Here is a 26,855-nt window from a genome sequence, read left to right as displayed (position 1 = left end):
GTGCTATTAACCACTGAGCAGTCTCTCCAGCTCCATGGAGGCTTACTTTAATGCAGCTTTTAATGGCTTTGTCTCCTTTGCTGTTCAGGCTGGTTTGTAATAGTGTTCTCCACATTACCATCACAGTTCTCCTTTTCATGGACTCACTCTAGAGAAAACTTTAGCCTGGGGAGTTTTATTGAGAAAGTGTTCTTTTTTAAAAAACAGAAATTAAATTAAAAAAAAATCCAGTAAAATATTTCAGTACAAAGTTTTTTTATTGACACTGTAAGAAACATTTTTATTATTTATTTATTTTTTCTTTGTTACAAAAGGACTAAGTGGTTCTGAAAGCCGAGGCAGAGTTCATGTTTCTGGGCTGCCATTCCTATGGCTTATGAGCACTGAGCAGCCACAGGCTTTTCCAAGGAAGGCCCAAGGCCATCACATCCCAACTCTACATCTACAATACTTGAATGTATTTACATGTGTTGTTCTTTAAAAAGGATTACACATTTTCTTCTTTAAAAATCTAAAAAATGGTGGAGAAAAGGAACACAGTTTATCTTACACATTTGCAGGATATACAAGTGTAACTTGTCAGAGGAGAACACTCTCCTATTAGCTTCAAACAATACAGGAAATCAGGTCACCCAACACCGCAGAATGCCACAGTCCTGTGTTAGCTTCCTGGTGACACTGTCTGGGCATGCAGCCTCTGAGTGCTGACTGGACAACAACAACAACAACAACTGGTCCTTCTCATCGACAAGCAAAACATAAAATAAGGCACATACATTGCAAGAATCAAAACCTGTGGCTCAGAACAAGCCAACACGTGAGGAGCAGGGAAGTGAGTTACTTAATTCTTTAGAAAAAAATATGAAAAAAAATTTAACACAGACATGAAACAAGAGTACCATGTATGAGCCTGTACTTTCTTTGAAAAGCAGCTGTGTGTGACACAAGAGAGTCAAAGCTCTTTCTCCTAAATACAACAGCAAAGGGGTGGAAAAAGTCTGCTGACTGCCCAAGCCTAAAGAGAGCTCATGTCCCATGGGATAGCCTTAGTGATCAAATGATCTTTTGTGAACTGTACTATCATCATAGATCGTGGATATCTTGGGACTGAACACTTTTCACCCTCCTTTTTTTTTTTTTTTTTTTTTTTTTTTTTTATTTTTTTGTTACCTGTATCCTGAAATGTTCATATTAAGAAAGGTCAGATATTGAGAGGGAACATCAATTCCACAAATCTAAAGACAACAGCTTGGAAAATAAGGATGAAAATAAACAATTAATAAAAAAGAAAATAATGAAAAAGTCAAAAGCAGAAGGTAAGGAGACAGGGGTGCTAGCTCTGTGCACTACCTACCCCCTAGGAGGGACTGCCAATATAGAAAATCACTGCACTTGAGAACTTCAAGGTGACATGCAGGGCCTCCACCTAGAAAGGTCTCTGCTGCAGGAGGCTATACGTGTGACCAGGAACTAATCTCACTCTTTTTGCTGAGGAAGGTTGAAACCAAAAGTAATAAAGAGATTTCGCCAAATAATAAGGCATGCCAGGTCAGACCCAGACCAGAGACTTAAAAACAAAAGACTTTTGACAAATGAAATTCAGGGATTATATCACCCATTTTGTGATGACAACGTGACCTGTTTGAGGCAAAAAGAAGCCTTGCTTTATTTACTCTCCTGAATGCAGACCAGTAGTTCCCTTTTGCTTTTGGGCTGTCCTGTGATTTATAAGGAACCTCTGGGAGAAGGCTGCAGGGCATGGTGAACTTACAGGTTATTTTACTCATCCTTGGGACATCTATCAGAAAGCAAACAGGCTAGCTTAGCCACAAAGTCATCCTAGATGGCAAAGTTTCTTCCCTGTAGAAATTTGGGCTCCAAAAGAAAAAATAAATAGGCATGAGCAAACTTGGCTGGTCATAACATCCTTCCTATTACCTAACGCCTACTGGGTTTTCACCTTCCTACTCTTAATTTTACAGGTAGGATTTAAGAGGAGAAGGCATACAACAACCCTGTCAAGAATAAACTTGGGGAAATCCAATGTTGAGGAGGATGGGTAAACATTTTCCTTTATCTGTTTACAGTTTTGAAGTATTATGCTAGATAATCCACGTACTCTGTGTGTACACAGTATGACTCTCATGTCTGATCTGCATGGGAAGATCAGCTGCACTGTGTAAATCTTTAAAAACAAACATTGTAGTCCAATGTTAAGGACTAATCGTATTTGGAATTCACATGGCTACTAAATACCATCTTTCATGCTCTCCAATGCTAAAAATCGTTAAAGCCATTTATTTCTGATGTCAATGTATGCAACTTTTGCCTTTTACAACTAAGTTTTACACATTTTTTTCCTTGGTAATAGGGCACTTAGAAAGGACATATTCTCTTGCTGTAGTGAATTGAATATATAGTAGTGATGCATCCAGTTGTGGGTTGTTTAAATACCTACTTAGAGCTATGTATAGTCAATTCAATTCTCAGTTACCTATGATAATGAGGAAAGAGGTGAGACCAATGAATAATTATAGCAAGTCCAAAAGACAGTCCTCAAAGTAATTCTAGCTGATTGTTTCAACCTATAATTGGTCTAACTTCGTACCAAAAGCTAAAAGTGTGACACATCTGAACATTAACTGCCTGTCCACTTTCACTGCAGTGCTAAATAACACTGAATGTTCATAAAGGTGAAGGGAATGTACAGGAGATAATGGAGAACTGACCATACAGACATACCCACGGGATGCATACTTACAGAAGAATTAACCCCTATAAAAACCCTCATCAAACTACTTCATTTCCACTTTTGTGCAGCTGTTAAAATTATGCCCTGAATTGAATCAAGGTGGAGGACACATAAAAACCTGCTATTTATACTAACTATAGTGCACCCACAAATAATCTTCAAACTCACTATTCATCCAATTCTTGTACTCAGTGTGGGAATTAAAAATACACATACACACATAAAAGCAAGTCACTGAGCACTGTAAAGAAAAACTTTAAAAAGGTAGACCTGTCACCCTTTGGCCACAAGCACACCAATTTCTAGTTCCTGGGATACCAGAGAAGCAGGCCAAATCTTTTAATTTGATGACTTCTCTTCTAAAAGAAAGAACATGCACATTATACATTTACATTGGTTCACTCAAAAAGAGGGCAGGCTTACAGGTTTAAAAAAAAAAAAACAAGGGTGATTTGAATGTCACAATACTGATTCAAACTGAAATGGAAGACAGCTTCTCCCCTAGAATACCTTAGGGTTTTCAGAGTCCTTTTCCATAAAAGGAATATACTTGAGGCACATCCCAGTCAGGTGAGATGAGATTGCTAAAATACATACAGAACTTAAAAAAGAAAAAAAAAAATCCAGAGTCATTTCAGTCTTTCAAGTCCTAAAGTTTTACCTCTATTTGTGGTCCTCCTTGCTTACCGCCTACTGCATAACTGCAAGGAACTTGCTTTCTTCTGCAAGGGAGGTCAACAAAGAACTCATATCCCCAATAGCCATGTTGGTAGTACTCACGGATAGGGCTGGGAATGGGAGGGATGCCCGTGGTGTGGTGAGACGGGAGGAGCTGTGGGAAAGGTTCTGAATGATACTTGGGCTCAAGGCCCCTGACATTAGGCTGGTATGGTCCCCATCATCTATGATGGCATCAAAATCAATCTGCACACCTTCTAGGTCATGACTCTCAAAGCTGTCAACTGTGCTTGTCACTTGGTTAGCACCTGGGGAAAGTAACTCAGAGTTTTCAGTGCCATTCCCCTGGAGCAGGCAGTTGGCATCTGAGAGGCAGAATGAGCCAGCTTTCCTGTCTTGCTGACTGAAGCCCATGGATTGGTCATAGAACTGACCGGAATAATTCTGCATGTTAGAGCAGAGCTGCTGGGACTGACCTTGTGCCTCCATTTTGATGCCGTTCACCCTGCTGGTCTGACTCACATCACTGAGCTGTCCTTGTTGCAGAGTGAGGCTGCCCCTTGGCATTGCCTGACGCCTGCTACCCCCATAGCTGGCACAGGGCTGGTAGCCCCTGATAACTGCCATACTTGATGGCTGGCTGCTGTTGTCCTGAGTCCCTGGTAGGCAGCTCTCTGTCCCTTGATAGATGTTGATGTGTGAGGTAGCAGCAACCTGCCCTAGTACCTGTTGACCAGGGCGGCTGGGCCCCTGGTGTTGCATGCTGCCACTGAACAGCTGATGGGCAATGTATCCCTGTCCCATTTGATCTTGGGTTTGTATGCCATTCACCGTGTTTCCAGCTAACTCATCTGGTGCCATGGACAGGCCAAAATCTAGCAAAGCCCCATTCTCTTGCAAGCTGTTGCCTTTTAGCTTGGACCCTTGCATCCCAGCACCATAAGCATTGTCTAGAGCACTGGACGTCAGTGGCTGCCTGTTGAGCTGGCTCCCATACTGCTGGGTCTTATAGGGCTGTTCATGGAAAGTATTTCCATTGGTGCCAAGTCCATCCCCACTGTGGATTGCAAAGTGCTCTGGGCCACTGTAGGTACTGCCATTCTCCCCGAGGGTCTGATATCCCCCAGCTGGGCCAGTGCCAACCTTCCACAGATTCTGTGGGTGTACCGCCATATTGTTGTATAGCCCAAAACCTCGAGCCTGCTGTACACTAGGACGCTGAGCACATTTCAGCTTGGAGGATGACAGATCAGAGCTTCCAGAACTGACCTCGTTCCACTGGATGGGCAAGTCAGTCTTACTGCCCTCAGAGCAGGGCTGCTCCAGAGCTGGGTACTGCTGGCCAACATGACTGTCTGGCAGCCCTGGTAAGTCCAAGTCCTCTGGCTCACGGGCTACTTTGCTATCTTCAGAGATGGCACCCTGCAATTGCTGCCCATACCCTGTTTGGTTCTGGGAATTTAAATACTGTACCACGTCATCTGGCAGGAAATCTTCATCATTCAAGTTAGCATCAGCATCCATGGTCAGAGCCTCCAGGGCAACATTCTCTGTGATGCTGGGAGGGCAAGGGGATGCTTGGAAGTACCGGGGTTGGCTGCTCTCCTGCCGGGTATAATTTTGCAGCACTAAGCTACGTTTTTCCACTGATGGAGGCAAATTTGGAGGATTAAAGCTATTGAGGCTGCTGAAGCGTTGAACCCTGGGAAGTGACACGTTCTCCGAGACTGTCCTCACAGGGTCGCTGGCTCTCCTCACACTGTTCGCTAGTGCATCATGAGGCATCAGGTGACGCCCTCTGTAAGTGTGGCCTCCCCCATCACTGCATCTCCGAGGAGGATGGACTGGAGGCAGGGTCACCCCTGGGTCCCTCCCCTCCCCTAGCAAGGCCATCTTGGTCTTCAGGCTCAGCCTTTCCATGTGGGGCAGAGGTGTGGGTGGTGGGCCACCAGTGGCAGCTGCATACTTGGCCTTAAGGCGGTACTGCTGCACCGGTGTGAGGCTGAGCAGACTGGGCAGACCATCACCCTGGCTGGCCTCGCTGGACCTTCTGGAAGCATCTGTGGAGATGGGATCGTAGGAGTCAGCCACACTCACATTCTGGGGTCGCCCTTCAGCCTGTGACGCCTCACTGGACCTGCGGCTGGAAAAGCAGGGGGAGATGCCCGAAGATCTGCGGCTGCTCAGGTAGGCAGAGCTGATAGTGCTGGTGTTGCTGTCTCTCCTGTTGAGTGTGTTCAGCACTGTGAAGTCTACACCTGACAGGTCACTTCTGCTCGGGAGGAGGGTCCCGGGCCCACCCGAACTATAGTTGTTACTGGACTGTGTGCCTGGAGAGAAGGCACAGAGGGAGGGGAGAGAGAGATGGAAAGTTAAGCATGTCTTAAGTCAGGTGCTGACAAGCATTTATAGTTCCTTGAACTAGGCAAACAGATAAAATTTTCTCGATTTTATGTTTTTAGAGACTAGAGTTGAGACACTAACTACAAATACACTTATTGTGGAGGTTTTTCTTGCCCCACTCGAACTCAAGCAATACAATTTCTTCATCAAAATCTGAGTTCTTCACATTTTAATTTTTTGTTTTAGTATTATTCTATTATTTTCAAAATGTAGACCATCTGGAAAAGCAGTGCAAATGATTCAACATCAACACAGGTCTAGCCTCAGTTCAACATCAACTGAGTCTAGCCTCAGTTTAGGATCTGTGGAGAAACTAAGAAATATAAAACCAAGGTTTCTAGGTCCACGTGGTGTGTTCTGGCTACACTGAAAGGAAAAGAAATAGCCTGAGCAGACAGACACATGGTCTAGTGTGGGACTTACCATTTCCTATGAGAGGAGATACCGCAGGGGCTTTGGAGGGTAGAATAGGGTTCAGTCTTGGAAACATTCCATTCACTTGTTTTAGCCTTTCAAGTTTGATGTGCTCCATCCATTTGGTCCCTGCTGGGTTTCTCCTGGCTTGCAAAGCAAGGGCTGTGGTTGCCGTGGAAATGGTCGAGTCCATGATTGGGGTTTCATCGATGGCACTGAGGTCTGCTACACTACCTCCATCAGTCAGAGGAAGCTCGAGCCCACTGTTGGAATAGTTGCTGATGGGGGACTGCTGGCTGCTGCATGAAGACTGACCACCAGGGCTTGGCTGAGATGTCTATTGGGGTCAAGGAGAAAGGAACCAAATGGCGTCAGGAAGGGTAAAGGAGAGGAAGCTGAAATGACAGTTCATGCAAGCCAAAACCTTCAGGTTATCAGCAGGTAAAATGAGAAGAAAAAACTATGTGTTGGTGGATGTTTGGGCCAGAATGAGAATGGCCCACCAATCAGGCTGGTAAACAAGGGGAGGTGATGGATGGTACACGATGCTAGATGTGCTGTGATCAGAGCTATCAGCCATGAGACACTGTTTCAAAGGCCAACCATGGAGACATACTTCCTCATTTTCAATTCTATCTCCAGGACATTATTTTTGGGCAAATTTCTTAACCACTCACTACAACAGAATCTTTATGTATATAACGGGACCAATACTTAATGGATCAATTGTTATTGGAAATTAATATAAATCCCAGCAAGTACCTAAGATAAAGACCTGGCAAAGTTAAAGATGAGGTTACAAGCTTTGGTAATTATTACTGTTCCAACTGAGCTTCGTTTCGCTGAGCTACAGCATACATGTTGGGATGCTTCATAAAATACTTTATCTCCTTCCAACAAAGATCCCTCTAGGCTCTACAGACCTGGTTCTCAAATTACTCTTGTTTTCCTCCCTGCCTCATTTTGCTAGTATTATAGACCTTCAACCAGGGCCTGAATCAAGGTGGCTGTAATTGGTAAAACATAAATCATTTTGCTTCTGTCGTACTCAGGAGGGAAGACAGGCTGTAATGGGTAGTAGCCCTGAGTTTGTAGAATGATTTTACAGTTCTTCTTGGTGTGTGCCTCACTTAGTATGATCTCCTAATCTTAACCAAATAGACGCTGGAAGAGAATTATGTAACTAATGAGAACTTAATCCTACTGGCTAGTCTCAATCAAAGAGCCAGGGTTTATGGAATATTAGGTTGAAAGTCTGACCAGCTCAGGGTCTGGAAAGCACCATGTGAATGGACCTACAGTACATAGTATAGTTCCCACGCTGTACAACTAGTTGGTCTATCTAAAACTGCAAGTGTACCTACAGATGAAGTCACATCTTCTTTGTAAGAACAAAAGTTGTGTTCAGAAAAGTTCACTGGCCACTGAAATCCACACTATTTAGACTCCTTAGATGGCTAACCTGAGCTTCTGCAGTACCTCCTCCAGAGTTCCTATAAAAACTGGAGCCACTAACAGCAAGTAAAAGACTCAGTGATTCTCAGGTGGGATGAACAATGCTGCTGAGGAAGTGTTTAGAGAGGCGAAGCTCTTGGGGAGCCTTCTAGCTTTATTACTTTCACATCGTATGAATTCAAGCAAATGCATAGTTTCTCAGCAAGGGCCACGTGGTACAGCAACTTCAACCTGGGCAACCAAGCAGAGCTAAGGAAGATTTGTAAATCTGATCATAAGTACGAAAATTCTTAATTATTTTGCCTCGGCAAAATATTGAGATATCAACTCTTCCAGAGGTACTAGGAGTTTCTAAAGCTTTGGGTAACTTTCATTCTTCAACATAATCAAAATATGTATGTACACAGATCTGTGTATAGGACTATGTACACACATGCCATAGAACAGGTAAGGCACAGGCACTTACAATCAGAAATCTACTAATATGCACTCAACCGAATGGAGGTTAAATTGCTAACACATTTATCCAGGTCTTCAAAGAACACAGAACATATCTAGTCCCACACTTGAATATATGCTAATCAAGATAGTAATTAAATAGCATTTGAGAACAACTGCTTGGTTGGCCCAGTGTGATTTATTACAAAGTCCCAGGCAAAAGTAACAATGAGTCATCATCTAACTTCACAGATTTCACATGCTATGTTCAAGGCACAGAGCTGAGTAATGCTCACCAAGATATCACAATGCCATAAAAACCAAAGGAAGATGAAATGGGAAGAAAGCTTGTATGTTAAAATGAAAACAGAAAAAAATAGAGAAGCCAAAATTCCCTCACCTTATTACCCACTGTCCTTAGGAAGTGAGAACAAGACATTTGGGAGCAATAGACAGAAGAGGTGTTGCATTAATAAGAAAAAGGAAGAAAGAATTTAATTTATAGCATGATGACCAAATTAAAGACATGTTTTAAAAGAAATTATACTAGAAATGTAATGTTCATTAATAAATGTCTGTGAAGGTATCTGGTATTTAATGCATATGAGCACACAGCACCCGTTTGGGAAACAAGACCCCATGATTCACTTCAAGGAACTTCATTTTTCCCACCTGGAAATAAAGGGTTCGGTCTGCAGCTGTTTGAGTTCTATCTTTATAATGTAATTTGTCTATAAATATTCACATATCAAATCGTTTTAAGAGAAACTGCTCTAAGTAATTCTGGCAATTCTCTCGGTCTCTCTTTTTTTTATGCAATAGAAGGTATACTGGGTTGCAGTGACATGCAGATCCTATCCCTGTCTCCACTCTCCTCGAACTGTACGGCAATCCCTAATACTAGAGCTGTTAAGCCCATGATCACACATTAATCTTGCCCTTACCCTACTCCCCCTTCACTCTGGCAAATCCCACAACTGGTACCTCTCATCTTCCTCCAGTACCCCAGGAGCCACTGGCTCTCCCTGTCTGAGTGCTGCACTGTGTCCTCAGGGCCCCCACCCTTGGAGCACATTGCCAATTCTTCCCTAGAAGGCTTTTCACAGACTTACGTTTAAGCCCTCTCATCTGAATTGTATTTGTTTTTCAATCTGTACATCCCACTGAACTGTAAACCCCCAAAGAATAAGGACTTCAGCTTATCCTTCTTGGGGTCAACAAGGCAAGAAAGACAGAAAATGTATTTGCAGAAAGGCTCAAGGAATGATTTACCACAGGGTAGCCACATTGAAGACACTGTCTGTCTGCCACAAGTGGTACAGCGATGGATCAGTTTTAAAAGTCAGGTAAGAATCTTAGAAACTCCCTCTGAGTAAAGTTACTGACTGAGGAGATTAGCTTTGAGTGAGCACTCTCAATCACTGGGCTCATGACTCTCAAATCAGATCAGCTAGTTACAATGAAGAGCAATAGTGTTGTCCCTTGACATGTTCGTCTGGGTTTTTCTTAATGAGTTTGGTTAGCTCTGAGAGAACTGGAGAGTGAATGACATACCATGGGCTTTTCAGCCTTGACAGTCTTCACCTGGAGGCATTCTTCCCGCTTTGAGGTAGTGTTGCTCAGCTCCTTCTGCTCACCAAATGCTCCCTGAGTTGGCCGGCCAGGGGACCTGGACTGTGAATGGCTGCCAGAATCTCTCGGGGGTGGGGGCCGGGGGTGCATGTCTCCACGCTGCTTCTTGGTAACATGAGCCTCAGGGCCATGCACAGTCTTCACGTGTTTCCGGAGAGAGCTGGGGTCCGTGTAACGCTTGGTGCAGCCAGGGATTTTGCATACATACGGTTTCTAGCAAATTCCACAAAAAGGAATTGATGAATGGCAATAAAAGTGATCATGGATTAGTAGTTGCTCATTACAATTCTAATTCTTGCAAAAGCACTTCCACAGCATTTAGGTACCTCTCAGGTCTAAATGACTTAGAAAGCCCATTTGGATATTGCTCAGTGTCCATAGAATCTAGCTTAATAGGTATTATTTAGAGAGCTCTGCAAGTGGTAATAGGGTATAAATTGCCTTTACATTGTTGGAAGCATTTATGCCGTGAGTGGAAGTATCATGGCTCTCCATCTACTGATGATGATAATGGAGAGAGGATTACAAGAAGATGATATCAGGACAATTTTATACATCTTACAGGAGATGGTCTGTGTGAAGAAATTTATTATCTTGGTTTTGAGATATAATAATTCTTTGCTTTGAAAAATGTGTTATTTATACACAGGTACTATAAGAAGAAGAAATAAAACTAAGCTGCCCAGAGCTGTTCTCATGTTGTCTAACTAAATAGTGCTCATTTGGGTAGCTGGGTAGCCTGATAACTGTTTGGGGTTCAGATATAAAAATCCTCAGAAGGTTTCTGGTCTCTAAAGTTGGAGCCTCATTACAGACTATCCACACACCCATTCTATATAATACTCAAGACTCCTGAGGGATTTATGGAAAACCAGGACTCCCAATCTGCTTTCCTCTGACTTTCCATGTCTACACACAACAGAACTACTTCCTGCTAATTTTATTTTCTTCCTGAGTCTTCCATCATGCCTCCTCCTACAGTTATAAACATTTGGACATTTATAACAAAATATTCATATAGATCACAGAACTGGTCCCTTTGTTAATTAACAGTGCCAGAATGGTGATTTTGTTTCCTTGCCTTCCAAAATAGTAGAATATGGGATGCTGGTATGAGTAAAGTCAGCTCTGCCTGCCCAAGGGCTCTACATCCACAAACTCAACTGACTTCACACTGAAAACACTAAAACTTCACACCTACAGTGTGAAAACCTTATACATGTAGTAACAATGAATAGATACTTGTTGCTATTCCCTAAACAATACAGCAGCCATTTACATAGCATTTACACTGCAGCAGGCATTAGATGTAATCAGAAGTATGAGAGGAATATATATATATATATATGTGTGTGTGTGTGTGTGTGTGTGTGTGTGTGTGTGTGTGTGTGTGTGTATAACAGCATTCAAATGAAGAGACTTATGTGTTCTCAGATTCTGGTGTGGGCAGGGGTTCTGGACATGGTCCCTTGCTGAAAGCCATGAGAGGATTATGTACTTCCATCTCTGTATACCAGAAGGTGAGCTAGTATATAAGAAATCATCATGAAGAGCATGATTATAATAATACATCTCTTATCCTTGCTGAACACCCTGTCTTTCAGAATGCATGTCTAAAAGATGCTTTTTCACTAAAAGCCTAAGGCCAGAATGAGAGCAACCTAAAATGCCGAAATTCTGTAACGTAGAGAAGTGAAGATTTAGAACATTATCCTGAGAGACTTTACCTTCAAATGTAAGATTCAGTTGGATAGAATTGATTCCCATTAACTACAAATTATGTCTACTCAGGAGCTCCATGAGTTGCCGCACATACATGATGAAATGAGAGTACAGGATTCCATGCATTAGGGACAGAAGAATGGCTCTGATAGTTAATGCCATTACTTTTGGGTGCTTTGTACATCAACCCTGTGCTTGCTCAGGGCACCGATGGGACAGGCTACTCCATCAGCAGAGTGCCTGATGCAAGTGTGTGGGCAAGGGGAGAGGACAATGACAGGGTACAGGACAGGGACAGGAAGAGCTACTCTGCCTATAATACACATTCATGTGCATATTTAGATTAGCCTGGAAATGAGTTCACAGCTGATGGGTAATGAACACAGAGAAATTCAGCAGAACTAACATTTTCAAGACCATCAGCACACCTGTGACCCTTGCATATGAACATGCACATTAAATCTCACCTACAAAACCCCACAAGAACACAGGGCTCTTGAAGTTTCTGCTTTAAAACAAGACACATAACCCTAACTATGGAGCTTGTGATAACAATAAAATGCCAGGGTAATAGCAGATGTGCTCAGGGGCCAGCTTTTCATGTTCTGCACATTCAACCTCAGGCATGAGGGTTATCATTTTGACTTGCACATTCAGACACCTTTGGGAAGCAGTTGATGCATTTTCTCATGACTATACAACTTATCAGAGAGAGGAATAAGTTCTTTTTCTACAGCCAACACTAAGCTATGAATTCTCTCACCTCAGCCTCCCAGGTGCTGGGATTATAGCATTGAGCTACTATTCCCAGATAAGTTTTATTTTTCACTGAACATCAAATGAATGCTACTATATGCAAGATTCTTGCTCACAAAGATGTGTAAACTCAATAAATAAAAGATCCTTTATGTAATCCTTCCTTTATATTTTGTATGCAGAATCTTCTTTTCTGGTAGGAAGAATGAGACCATGTAATCATTGATAGTATAAAGTATGACTCCTAAAGATGTAGACAACTGAAGACTGCTTTTTTGGTTGAGATAATCCTGGGAGGTGTGTCAGTTATTAAAATCTGGGCTTAACTCCCCTCTCATGTGTACATAAGATGCTTGTAACTGCACATGATCCATAGTAGACACTTGCTCAATGGAGCATTTCTTATGAGGAAGCACTTTAGATAGGTAGAAAAAACAAAGAATGAGATTTTGTGGAATAAAAGCAATGACAAGATTTTGCCAAAAATGCAGGGTCCCTAGAAGAGGTCCTGCTCATGAGTAGTCCAGAGCATGGGCATAAATGTGGATCTAGTTTAAGGAATACAAACTATATGATCTAGAATGGAGAGTCCTTTCAGAGGTCACGGCTATACAGCGCAGGGACCCTGAAGGAGCAAGGACCAAGTCATAGACAGAGAAATGCCATAATCGCTTTTCTGTTATGGAAGGGAATTGCTGTCCGGATCTACCCTGCTGAATTCTTAGCTGTACCTAACACAGCAAAAAGTCTTTACACTTAACTTCTTTGCTTAGCAAAGACGTGAAGTCATAAATAAACTCAAGGGAGTATCAGGATATATTTCGGATGTGCTGACTTGACTACAAGAACCTGGACTTCCAAGAAAGACCTGTCTACTGTATATGTGAAACTGTGCCAGCTTCTATACTCAAAACCAAAGAGCCTCATACGCGTTATAGAGAAAAATGACTTGAGTGTTTGTGAGTGAACCTTAAGTGCTATTATCAAGGTAACCCATTTAAATAAGTTGCTCACTCCTGGTAATAACATTACTGCACAAGTCATCTTCCAGTTTCCTGAGATGTTTAATTCTCATATTATCCTGCATTTCTTAACCTCACCAAATAAAAAATAAATAATCAGACCATACCTAAAATAAGCAGATGTGTGTATATGTCTTAAGTTCATGAAAAAATGAAAATCTATGTATTTGTGCATCCCTGTCTCAATATACTCACTGACCAAATTTCTCTACAGCAGGGGAGGTTGGCCTAAACTCTACAAAAGGAATGAATGCCCTCTTTTATTTAAGTATATGAACGGTAGCTAAATTTAATTACTATGTTAATTGAAATTCCAAGCAAAGATTTTCAAACTCTATGAATTGAAATTGAGATTGACAGAAAAACAACTGAGGACATTCTTTATGTTGTATATTAATTCTAGAATATTCTAGCACTCCCAAATCAGCAGTCTGCTATTCCATCAGCCTTAAGTGCTAACAAACACTATTCTATTTTGTCTCCACAGATTTGCCTATTCTAGAACCTCTAAAATGTTCAAAAGAGCATCAGATGACACAGTGGCTATTATATAGAGAAAAAGCATTTAACATTATAACAAAAAATGGAATCTGCCTTCTTAGGTCATTAACAGGAGATTCAAAATGATCTGTCCATCCTTATCACACCATGAAAGAGCTGGGGTCTGTGGTCCTGCAAATGAGGAGTTTCAAACATGATCAGATAGGAATATACATTTTAGGCAGTGTAGATGATCTCATTAAAGGTCATTATAATCTGTTTTATTCTATCACCAGGACTATTCCCCCTACTTCTGCCTAATGCCAAATGGCTCCTGAGCAAAGTGGCTCACTTGGTTTAGATACTGCAAGGTTGTGAGACTAGCCTACAACTGATGAGGTCATAATGGCTACTTCGAAGTCTCATATATGCAAATTTCTCCTTTTACAACAATGTTTCAAATCAACCAAGGAGACATTCTGCAGGCCTGAACTATGTGCTGTTAGCAATCTCATTTCTATCCAAAATGAGGAGAGCTTTGTTATACTTGGTTTACTCACGGGACAGTTTACAGAGAAGCCAATATTTCAGCTACACCTCCCAAGTAGGTGCATCAAAGTCTAGCTAAAACAAATCTGTAACCACAAAATAACAGACTTAATAACATCTTCCAAGTTCCTCTGGAATTTAGATGTCTATAAACTGTATTTAAGCTGTTGGCTTAATGAAAATTTTAGATTATCATGCATGTGATGAAACTGCTCTCTCCTAGAGAACAAATAAAATTGGATGCTTTTCGGAGTGAGCTGTCTGTCGCCTGCCAGTGTGATGATTCTGAATGACTTTAGACAGTACCAGGTCTTACTTTGTGTGGGTCCGTGCTATTAGAGCAGGCAGGCTGAACTCTAAATTAAATACTACTACTGTCTAGCCAGTAGGTGGCAGGTCTGAGCAACAGGAAACTAAGTTCAGCAAGGGTTTTTATAAAATTTCTTCTTCATCTGCATTACTCTCTAAACAGGGCCCATCCTTGAGGTCTCAAACCTTCACCTGCAGACCAGCAGGGTCTCAGAACCCACTCACAGTTGGAACAAGGCAGAGGAAATAAAACAGAACACATCTACTGTACCAGATCTGTGCCACATGGAAGCTCATTGTCTTTGCTGGTAGCTCTGGGAAGCAGAGGAGGCTTACCTCATTGGAATGTGTTCTGTTTTGGTGCTTGGCCCGATCTGAAGCATTAGAGAAAGCCTTGTTGCAGCCCTCATGCTCACAGACGTATGGCTTCTCTCCAGTGTGAGATCTCAAGTGGGTTTTCAGGTTTTCGAGTCTCGAGTAGGCTTTTGTGCAACCTTCAAACTGGGGACAACAGGTAAATCTGGACCACTCTACACAATAGCAGCTGCAGCTTGTGCTCAACCCCCTCTCCAAGTGGATAAAAACTTGACCTTTCAAGGGTCAGCAGCTTTTCAAAACCGTGGAACAAAACCCCCACTAAACTCTGCATTTATTGGGATTCAGATGTGGCTTGGGGCAGTTGAAGACAAAGCATTGTCAGTGCCTGTAAAACTCCTGAAGACTTTTTTCCCCCTCCTATTTTTTTTTTTTAATAGACAGCTCAATGTGGACAATGAATTTCATTATCTGTTCATTGATCTCCTCCAATTCCCACTGATTTCAGATTCAGCACAAAGTTCATTAATATGGCTTTGTGTCCATACAAAGGCATGGAATTTGATCATGTTTGTAAAGGCCCTTTAAGATGTAAAGTACCGGGGGCTGCAGTACTCCAGCAACTCTAGAGAGAAGGTACAGTCTCACTGCAGCTCTGGCCTACTCCAGACGCTTCTTCTATGCACTGTGGTGACTGAGCAAGGAGGGAGGAGACATGATAACCACGGGCAGCAGAATATGCCTTGCCAAAAGGCTTGGGGTGAGAAGTGGCTTAAGCTCGTTTTAGATTTCAGAACATACACAAGTAATATTTGAGACATAATGAAGACACAAGTTCATTTATGCTTCATACCATAAGCACACTAACTAATAGTAACGTTATACAGCAGTTTTAGTGTGCCCGTGTTGTGACCACAAGTGGTTGCGAAGGTAATGAACAAGGCTGTCGAACTGGTACATTATGTTGGCACCCAGAGCCTGTGCGTGGTAGTTAAATGCTCTGATACGAGCTATATCCCAAGCCCAGTATGTTGAATTTTGCTTTTCATAAAGAATGTTCAACTTAGGGCCCGTAAGGTAGGTCAGAGTGTAAGTTGTGTGAACTTGACCACTAGAGTTTTTGATACCTGTAACACACCTAAAGGGGCAATAGACAATCAACTCCACAAAATTATCCTGAAATAAAAAAACTAAACTGAAAAATAAATCAACTCTGTGGTTTGTCCTGCAATGTGCCTAACTCTGGGAATAAGGCAGACACAGAAGGCATGAGCTCATGGAGCCAGTCACCTTGTCACTCTGCAGAGATGGCCTGTTTAAAGCTCAACACTAAGGCACTTTCTACAACCAGTGCTCTGTCTCTCTTCTCAGTTCCCCTTTGGATCCTGGGGTCAATAGCATGCCAACCCCTTGAGAACAGGAAAGGTCTCCAGAGCAAAGTGTCACACTCACAAGTGTGAGGGGACACTGAGGCTGTCAGGTGTGTACTTACTGTACATTTGTGAGGCTTCTCCCCAGTGTGTCTTCTCATATGCACTACCAACATGTATTGGGCTTTGAATGGTTTCTGCTCTCTTGAACAATCAAGCCAGCGGCACACAAACTCCTTCTTTTCTCCATGAATGTGGTCATTATTGATATGCTGAGGTTGAGGAAGAGAGAAATCAAATTAAAATGTGTTAGACATTTCTCAAAGAAACAAAGGTAAAAAAATATTCAAATTTGAAGCCTTGAAGATTACACAAATAACTTTACTACATCACAGATTTCTTTTAAAAGTTGGAGTACGTACATTTCTAAGTACATTTATTGTTCCAAACGAACTGTGAAGCCAGCATGGGACACAGGATTGGGAACAGGCTTGGCATCCAGAATAGTTGAGTTTAGAAATCTAAATAACACAGGGAGTACAAGGGATATGGGGCCAGGGAGGGGGGGTTTGGACAGAACACATATGTACCCAAAGTTTTATAACAAGGCTCAAGAAAATGCAACTTGGTGGTTTAGATTTAGGACAACATCTTCTTGAATGATAACCCCAGAGAACTATGTGCTAAGAAAGAGAATCTGCCATCATTTCCATCAAGCTTTAGAATTCTACTTTAATAGGTTAAAATTTTTCTCTTATTATTTTGTGTGCATGACTGCTTTGCTTGCGCAAGGTGCCTGGTGTCTGTGAAGGTCAGAGAGGAAAATCAGGTCCTAAGACCTGTTATGGATTGTTGTGAGCTGCCATGGTTGCTGTGAGCCAAAAAATCTGGGTCCTGTGCTAGGCGACAAGTCTCTTAACCACGAATGCAGTGGTTCTTAATCTTCCCGATGCAATGCTGCCACCCTTTAATACAGTTCCTCATGTTGTAGTGACTCGAACTGCAAAATTATTTTTGTTGCTACTTAAGTGTAATATTAATACTGTTATGAATGATAATGTAAACACTGTGTTTTCCTTTAGACTCAGACAACACCTGTGAAAGGGTCATTCAGCCCGAAAGAGGTCACAACCTACAGGTTGAGCAACACTGCATTAAGCCATCTCTTTACACCCAGGCAATTCTTTTTTTTTTTTAAAAAAAAAAATGAAGGTATATTTCCTCAAATTCCTCATCAGTCCAAGGCTTTGGGGTTAGTTACATCTACATCCTTAGAAGCACACGTGAAGTACTTTCCAAGAGGACATATGAAAAACCTACAGTAATACCTGAAGTACAAGGGAGCTCTCCAGATAAAACTACAGTGGACACACCTTTATTGCCAGTGGTACCAGTCTGCAGTGCCAGTATGGAGAACCTGACCAGTTGAAAGCTAGACCAGAATTCACAGACAGCCCTTTTCTCAAATCCAATTGAGTCCATCTTCAGAAAGTTTAGTATACTATTTAAATGTACAATTCTAGACTATCAAGAAAAAAATTTACTGTTTTTTTTGTTTAAATTCTCTGTCCAAGCTATGCTTTATTTGCCTTATTTTAAGGCTACCAGCTATACTTTTTCAAATATACAGATATGTATTTCTTAAAAGTCATCCAGTAATTGAAATTTTCTTGAGTTCTATTGCCGTAATGACACAGCATTTGATATATGCCTCTGAACACTCTAGCTTAGAGACCTAGTGGGAGTTCTCTGCTACCAGAACAAGCTTTCTTGATTATTCTTCTAGGTGGCTGACTGCCTGAAGATAAAATTTTGCATGAAAAAAAAATAGTTTTCTGTATTGTTTCTGGAAGTTAAAGCTGGATAAAGGCAGAGGAAAAGAAGTCATTCCTCTCCTCTCTTTGACCAGCAATCAGAATGCCTGATAAACTGCAAACATTGAGCAGCATGTAACAGCACATACGGAGATAATATTATCATGTGGGACTACATGCAACAGACCACAGTGACAGCAGAACTGGTCTCCTCCTGAACTTCCTATCGTAAGCCAGCTGTCATAGGAAACAGTATCTTAGATATCACAATTGTGCACATAATCCACAAAGAGAACAGATGTGCACCACAGGGAATTCAGTGCTGCAATGTATAGTCGAAGTCAACCACCATGCCTGCACATTGCCCTGGATGGTCCCAAAGAAAGTCTGCACATAGAACTTTCTCTGGCAGAAAAATAGATGAGTACAGAGGACCATCCCATAAAGTTGCTATTGTTTCAGTTTTTCCATTATTGGAAATTAACAAATTGGTCCTTGTCCTAAACACTTGGAAGGAAGATGGGGAAGAAGGGAGGAAGGAGGAAAAATGGAGAGAGGAGGATGAAATACAGAGAAAGGAAAAAGGAAAGATTATAACTGGAAATCACAACTCTATTTGTGCTGAACCGCGTCCAAAGTTTCATATACTCATCCATAGATTATATCCTGATGCTTAGCAGTTACATAGTATCTGCTGAGTCCATCTGATCTACCAGGCTAAGGAAATATTACCAGTGAAAGACACCCTGAACACTTGTTTATCTTAATACCACTTTGCTTTACCTGGTATTTACTGTATAGCATTTCATTACTATAAAATTACTCTCAAGAATTCACAAAAGCTTTTAAACATATCTAGGCATGGCCCACTCTTTCCCTGGGGGAGCAAAGGGATACAATGATGGCAATGGTTCTCTCCTCTCTTGCCTGCAGTACGGTGTGTGGTAAGCCTTTTGCACTAGGCCCAGTGACGGCGGGGAGTGAGGCAGACATAATTTCTGCCCTAAGGAAATTACAGTCTCCTGGAGAAAAACAGATAACAACTTAAATTGCTGCATAATTACAGTTGTGATAAGCATTATGAAGGGAAATAATGGGTTTCATAAAAGCACGTAACAGGGGTCCAAGATCAGTGTGGTACATCAGGAATCAGGGGTCAGTACAAATGAAACCACACTGAAAGCAGAACCTGAAAGCTGAATGAAGCCCCACCAGGTGTGAGGTCAGGCTGAGAGTGGAGAAAAGGAGAGACTATGGTAGACACAAGGTAGAGAAGCACTCACTCAAAGTCAGATCTTGGTGCCTTTGAGGATGGCGGTGACACTCACAGACAGCAAGAAAGAACCTTCCAGGTAGACCTGGCAGGCTACAGGCAGTGTTGCTGTGTGGCATGGTGAGCAGGCACAAGCTCTCCAAGGGTTAAAGACACACTGTTCAGATGGTCACCCACAGGCTACGGGGCCAAGGCTCACAAAAAAAGCAACATACTTCAGACCTCCAGCAATAAGGTTGTGGGGCTAAACCAAAACAACATAGGACTTGAGCACCAACCCCATAGTGAATATTGGGGTAAAGTTACTGGCAGCCACTTGAGCAGCAGGAAGAGGGGTCAACAGTGGCTGAACTATAATAAAAGGCTAGTTTTCCTGTGTCCTGCTGACACATCTGAAGGGTTGAACATGAGAGATCTCCAGAGGCACCCTAGGTCCTAGTACTTTCGTATGAACTGAAAGAGGAAGGATAACAAGTGTCTAGATCCACTGACAGCCCCTGCCGGTGGCAGAGCGGGGAAAGCTCTGGGACTGTGCCTAAGGTGAACACTCCAGGTACTGAAAGTGGTCGGGAAGAATAGGTATATAACAGTGTCACCTCTAAGCAAGGAGAACCAACAGCAAGCACAGGAGTACAGCAGTAGGGGACATCAACTACATTCATGTTTCACTAGAGGGGCATGGTAAACTGAGTAGCAGGTAGCCCCAGTGTTGTCATTTCTAAATGAGGAAGAGCAAGAAGGACTGGTGTTAGATAACTAAAACTCCATATTCTGCAAGACTAGCTTATAGAGTAGACTACAGTCTTAATATGTTTTATAATTTCCCTGAAACTGCTCTTAAATTCAAACCGAGATTACGCTCACATTCGTGAGCGCATGAGCATGCAAACTTATCATTGAAGTAAAGGAACTTCAATGATCTAAAGGGAAAGTGAGCAGTGCCTCTCAGATGCTGTAGTCTATTACCATAAGGAAATAGAGAGACACTCATTTAACTCTGTAAGACACTCAAGTATGTTTAACATGTAAGAGATTCTTTTTAAAATCTAGGAATTACTTATAAACTAAGATTCTAAGAAACCCTAACTTTCAAGTGGTTCTAAGTTTTATTTACATAGTTACTTGCCTTTAAAAATAACTGCTTGGCTGCTCTGCCTATTGGTAAGGTGGGCACTCTGAAGGATAAAAAGGCACTGACTCAGCAGTAAACTGAGGGCCTCATACCTTGGGCGGGCCCATTTGCCAACTTGGGCCTTAGTTATCTCATTTGCAAAATCATAGTGACAAAACATATTACACACAAACACATACACACACAAGGTTAGCAAGCTCTTATTTATACAACCAGACTCTGTTGTCAAAGCATCCCTGTATCCCGCTGTAGACCCAGTGTCAGTGAGAAAATGAGCTATTTACTTACGGATGTCAGAAATTCTCACAGGCCAAAAAATATTTCTTAACATTATATTTTCAGGTATTTAAAGGCATAAAAATGATACTTAACTGATGGAATCAGCTCAAGGACTATACAAACATGCACCAAAAACCCCAAAACCAGGCAGCAGTCTGGATCTGACCTATAGGTCCATCATTGTCTTGCGCCCAGCTGAAATGATTACAGGGCTTCCTTCTTGTATTATTGCTTGTCAGGTTATTTCTCAAACATAAAGAAGTACAAGTAGATGGAGGTAGGTTTTCATGTTAAAGAAAAGAATCTAGAAAGGAATAAAAACCAAGTTGCTAGGAAAAAAAGTCTCCAAGAAAGAGAGGGAGTTCAGCCACACTTTGCTATATGTATCATTTGATCTGAAGGTCAAAAGTGCACTCATTTTTCTTACTAAAATCCAAGATCACTGAGACAACACACAATGAATAGACAATTGACATTGAACAGACAGACTGATTTCTAAGTGAAGCTGCCTGAAATTCAATGGCTGTGAGTTTATTTGTGGTTTTCACTGAAAATTTGACTTCCTAACAGTGACAATGTTAATCAAATATATAAATAATTTAATCAAAGGGAAAATAATACATGATTAAATTCTAAACTAATCCAACACTGCGACATGCAATTTGCCAGAGGCTCAAGAATCAGAAAGAGATAGATGGTATAAATTACAATGCTGTGTGTGTGAGATACTCTAAATTCTCCCTGTTTGAATAAACAGGGACACTAGCACCAGCACATTCCCAACAAAGGCTAAGTCCAAAGACTGGACTTCCAGTTGGAACTGCATCTGGCTTAGGATATGATAATTGATGACATTACCATAACCAGCATAATGATCAAACTAAGGTTGGATATTCACCAACTGTGATCAAGCCTTTAGCAGAATGAGCCAAGGGCCATAATTCCATCTTCGCCACTCACTCAGGTCTGTAAGAGCCTAGAGAAAGGCAGGAGAATTCAATAGCTTACTTGCCAATGGGGAAAGTGGAGGGCACCTCTTTATTTCAAGGGATTCTCTTTGGAAAGCTCTGGCCCAATTGTGAACCAAGGAAACTTGGAGAAGGGCAGAAGAGAGACCTGAAGGGGAAGGAAGGGAAGGGAAGCTTTTCTTTCACTAGCAGCAGCAGAATGGAAGCCTACAATGGACTTCACTGAGCTAATCACCGTCCTTTCTTCTTGCTTCATTATGTGAGGAAGTTCAGAGCAGGCAGTTTTCCTAACCTTCAGCTGAAACAAACACGTGGCTCAGACACAGTGGGCACTCACACAGCCTTACATAAAGCTGCTATTCAATCAGTTGGGGAAGCTTGGAGGTACCTCCTGCTTTTGTTCTGCAGGACCCCCCTTCCTTTGGTCAGATTCAATTTCCACTTGGAAAGCACAGCTCTCTAGATAAGTAGGCTCAGTTCTTAGGAACTCCCTGAGAGGAACTCTTTAGAGTTGGGCAGAAATTCATTCATGCCACCTACTGCCCAAGGTGACTCACAGATCAGTAGACAAACACTGGCTGCTTCCCATGTCTGTTTTCTCTAGTCAGTAGGATCCTGATAGCAAGGAGCAATTCTTCCCAAGGTTGTCATGAAAAGTCCCTGTTAAGCATACCCAAAAGCAGCAACAGTGGGACACACAGACCTTGAACCCTTCAAACACTGGCCAGTACCACTCTGTCTTTTCATTTACTGTGCTAGTTTTCCTGTCTCTGCCTGTTTCCAAAATAACACAGCATTTCCACCAAGTTAAAAGATTCTCATATATGTTGTCAGCTCTTTCACAGTACAAGGTGAAAGAAAGCAAGAAAATATGGTCCTTAGAATACTGCCAAGTGTATGTGATACTCTCTGTCTCTGTCTCCCTGTCTTTGTCTCTCTCTGTCTCTCTGTCTCTGTCTCTCTGTCTCTCTTGTCTTTTTCTCTCTCTGTCTCTCTGTCTCTGTCTCTCTCTCTCTCTCTCACACACACACACATTATATATGTGATAGAAAAGGGACTACACAGTAGTGTTTCATGTATAAATACCTAAGAAAGTGGTAGTGAGCCATGTCCTACACCGCTCAGACTCCATTCTCTTGCTATGGCTGGGACTTCCCCCCTCCCCAGTTTTACCCTACTGTACATGCTTGGTTACCTTGATTTAGGTTCCCAGAGAATGTTGTAAAAAGGTGGGGAGGAGAAAGTAATTTAGACTTTATTAAAGTTTAATTCATAATAAAACACATTTGGGAGAGGGATAGAAATGATTTACCTAAAAGGAAACCAAATCCCCCAAGAATTCCTCCCACTTTACATCTGAGCTGGGCTGACATCTTCTTGTGGGTATTACCTGATAAGCACTATTTCTGAAAAGTTCCATGACTGTCATGGCATGGATTATGTTAGGGACACATTGTGATTGGATTCCGTAAAGCATTAGGAAGCAGAAATAGAAAAACGGTGCAAATCATGGACTATCAGGGCTGAAATAGGCCTTATATATCAATATGCACTTTAATTTCAGATAAACAAAATAATTTAAATTGTTTTTGTGGCACCTGTCAATCTTTCAAACAGATTATTTAAAAAGCTACAGCTTGTTGTGGGAGGGGCCTTCTCCAGAGACTTCACAGAAAGGCTGCTGCAGTTCGAGCTGGTTAATAACATTTCTGACTCATCTGCAGCTGTCTGACACACTAGAAAAACAAACAGGAAAAGAGTAAGAACTTAGAAACAGCACTTCAAATAATAAAAAAATCATTTCCAATTTCTGGTCTGTGAATATGAAGCATTAGGGCATGAGCCTGAGAAATCGGAATTTGTTGGTTAGAAATGAATAAACGAATCCCCACTGACAGGCGTCTGACACAACTAAGCAATACAACTGTTTCTCTTATAGGTAAAAAAGTAAATTTCAAACATTAAAAGTAAAATAGCAAACGTTATGAATGAGGGATTCTGCATTAAGAACAGAAATGAATGGGATTAAATTGCAAATCCCACCCCACTCCCTGCAAACTAACAGTGAGGTAAGCTGGCCACAGATTCCATAGAAGCAAGAAACCCATTATCATTCACAGGTACAAATAAATTAGACAAAAAAGAGTAAGATTCTGGGACAGGTTACTATGCGGATAAATACTATAGTCCTGCTGTGTGAATGAAGCCATGAGCAAAGTACAAACTGTGTGTGGTAATCCTATAACCTCCAAGCTAAGTAAATCTACGCAGAGAGAAATTAGGTGGTTACCTGTGAGTGGGATACATGGAGAGAACAGAGAATGATAACTGAGGGCTATGGTATGATAAAATGTATTCAATATACTAAATATTATAATAATACTATAATACTATAATATCACCCACATATACACAAAGAGAAAAAATCAAGAAAATCTGCTCTGTAATGGAATCTGAGGATGATGTTGGGAAACAAAAAATGTAAAAGAAGGAGAAGGAGTAGGAGTAGGTGATATGTAACCTCCCAGGGGGCTTCTCTTCCATAGAGACAGAGATGGGATCTTACAAACAACCCTCCACATAAGCTCTAGGCTCCATGTATACATTCTTATTCCTCCTCTGTCCCCCTCTCTCCAGTAGGCTGAGCTGAAAGGAAACATTTTGAAGACAGTACTTCCTGGTAAATTTCATAAAGTACTCAATGTGAACAATCTGGGATCTGCATGGGAATCATACTACTGTATTTATTTATTTACTTTTTATTATTTATTTATTTTTATTTCCTGTCTTGTCTTTAAGGTGGTAAAATTGAGTGGAAAAACGGAGGAAAGAAAACCCAGTTCCCTCTGTGCCATATATCATGGAAGCCCTAGGAGTTTAGATGCCCAAGGCCCTGCTTGCTGTTACCATGTCTTATGAACTGTCTAAGATAGCACCAACCTGTGATGGATATAATGCAAGTTTTCTACTTGATCCTGCTTACACGCTAAGAAGCTCTAGATTCAAGAAGAATAATAGTTACTGACATAAGGGTAAGCTATCTTAAGCTTAAGAAAACCCAAATTTTGGAGTGTTATTAATTAATTTTAGTGGAGATGGACTGACTGCAGAGTACTCGCTAATCAAGCTCTACCTCCTCTTTGAAGCCTAAACCAAAACCAAACCCAAACCCAAACCCAACATTCTGGTTCCTGCTGAGTTGCCGGACTGGTATTGGATTTGTGATTTTTTTCTCCACCAGCCTTTTCATTAGCAGGAACTGTACCAGCAGGTTGTGCACAAATGGTAGTTTTAAGGAGAAGCAGAAAAAAACAAACTTGCATAAAGCAAGACAAACAAAAACACCAAACACCATAAAACAAAACAACAAATGCCTCAGTACTAACACTGTTTAATAAAACCTGGCAAAGAGAACATCTGGCTCCTGACAGTCCTCTAAGGGACTCCTCTAAGCCTGTGACTCCTGTGCTGAGTCACTGAAATACACTTCCCCCTCTTGTCTCTCAAGTGTTTGCTTATAGTATAATTCAGAGACTATTTTACAAGAAAATTTCAATTTCTTATCCAGGCACGGTGGAGAGAAACTGTAATTCCAGCTCCTAGAAGGCTGAGGCAGGAGGATTGGAAGTTTGGGGTCATCTTGGGATACACAATGAGAATGTATCACAAAGCAACAGTAACAACAATAATTAATAAAATAAAAGTAAGAAACTTTCAGTTTCTATTCTGAAGGACCAATATTCAAATGCCAACAAGGTATTATCTAGACATTTGATCTCATTTCTGCAAGGTCCTGGGTACATGGACCTCCTTAACACCCTAGACTCTTACTTTGCAAAGATGGCAAGACCTCTAACTCTTAAAGCAAAAGTGATATGGGCTTAACTACACTAAACAAAGACAGGGCCAAGCTTGAAAAGATTGATTAGGATTCTTGATTCCTACCAACAAGATGGAAAAGAACACTAGACTCAGAGGAAGAAGATAGTATTAATTTTGTCACCATGAAAATGATAAATAATTTAGAAAATCCATTTTCTAAAAGGCTCACCTATTTCATCTCTTTGCAGTGAACAAACACAGCAGGCACATGGTTTCCATAATGTTCTACAGCTGCGTTACAGGTGCAGGAAAGGCTGCCCTCCTGTATCCTAGGTCCTTCTCAGCTCAGTTTCATGAGACTGAAAATGGCCAGCAAAACAGCCATAAAATCCAGCCTCTCCCAGAGAATGAAGTAATTTATCATGTATTTTTGAATGCCCAGATATGCCCAGAAATCTAGCATGTCTACGAAACAGTACCAAAACCAGACAACGTGGGTATACCAAGATTGGATTTTCAGAAGCATGACAGTGTCCCAGGGTACCAAAATCATCCATCCCACTCTATGTGGCTTTCTTCAGCAACAGGTATGGTGACTGGATTTTCTTTATATTTGGCTTCTGCACAGATTCATCTATTCTTATTTTATTTTACAATTTGAAAAGTTGGAAAGTTACTAAATATTTCTAATAGCACTGTTTGGATTTGTGATTTCAAAGTGTTTGACTCTCCCTCACCAACTCTAAGAATGGAGAAAATTCATATATTATGCCTCCCTCTTGATTACAAAAATGAATACAAACTATTTCTTTCTGAAATGCAAGATCTAGGATTCTCATTGTCTAATCATAACAAAATGTTAACCTTTAATTACTTCATGACCACAAATTAGGAAAAGATCTTTACCAACCCTATATCTGATAGAGGGCTAATATCCAATGTATACAAAGAACTCAAGAAGTTAGACTCCAGAGAACCAAATAACCCTATAAAATAACCCTATTAAAAAATGGGGTACAGAGCTAAACAAAGAATTCTTAATTGATGAACACCGAATGGCTGAGAAGCACCTAAAGAAATGTTCAACATCCTTAGTCATCAGGGAAATGCAAATCAAAGCAATCCTGAGATTCCACCTCATACCAGTCAGAATGGCTAGGATAAAAAGTTCAGGTGACAGCAGATGCTGGAGAGGTTGTGGAGAAAAGAGGAACACTACTTCATTGCTGGTGGGATTGCAAGCTGGTACAACTACTCTGGAAATCAGTTTGG

At 41.3% G+C, this 26,855-nt stretch overlaps 1 protein-coding gene across 4 annotated transcripts in view; it reads right to left on the bottom strand.

Annotated features, from left to right (window-relative positions):
- Window positions 1-238: 238 nt before the first annotated feature.
- Gli3 (GLI family zinc finger 3) overlaps window positions 239-26,855 on the bottom strand; it is a 281,005-nt gene continuing 254,388 nt past the window's right edge. For all 4 annotated transcript variants that reach the window (XM_031358197.1, XM_031358198.1, XM_031358201.1 and 1 more), the window contains 5 exons: window positions 16,418-16,567; window positions 14,947-15,111; window positions 9,695-9,985; window positions 6,257-6,584; window positions 239-5,760 (listed from right to left, as the gene is read on the bottom strand). In XM_031358197.1, the coding sequence (XP_031214057.1) occupies window positions 3,443-5,760; window positions 6,257-6,584; window positions 9,695-9,985; window positions 14,947-15,111; window positions 16,418-16,567 (3,252 nt within the window). In that variant the 3' untranslated portion in view covers window positions 239-3,442. The remainder of the gene's footprint in view (window positions 5,761-6,256; window positions 6,585-9,694; window positions 9,986-14,946; window positions 15,112-16,417; window positions 16,568-26,855) is intronic.

Source organism: Mastomys coucha, unplaced genomic scaffold (assembly GCF_008632895.1).
Source record: "Mastomys coucha isolate ucsf_1 unplaced genomic scaffold, UCSF_Mcou_1 pScaffold7, whole genome shotgun sequence".
Lineage (NCBI taxonomy): Eukaryota > Metazoa > Chordata > Mammalia > Rodentia > Muridae > Mastomys > Mastomys coucha.
The sequence above is the reverse complement of the archived record's forward strand: the minus strand, read 5'-3'. Positions and strand labels throughout refer to the sequence as shown.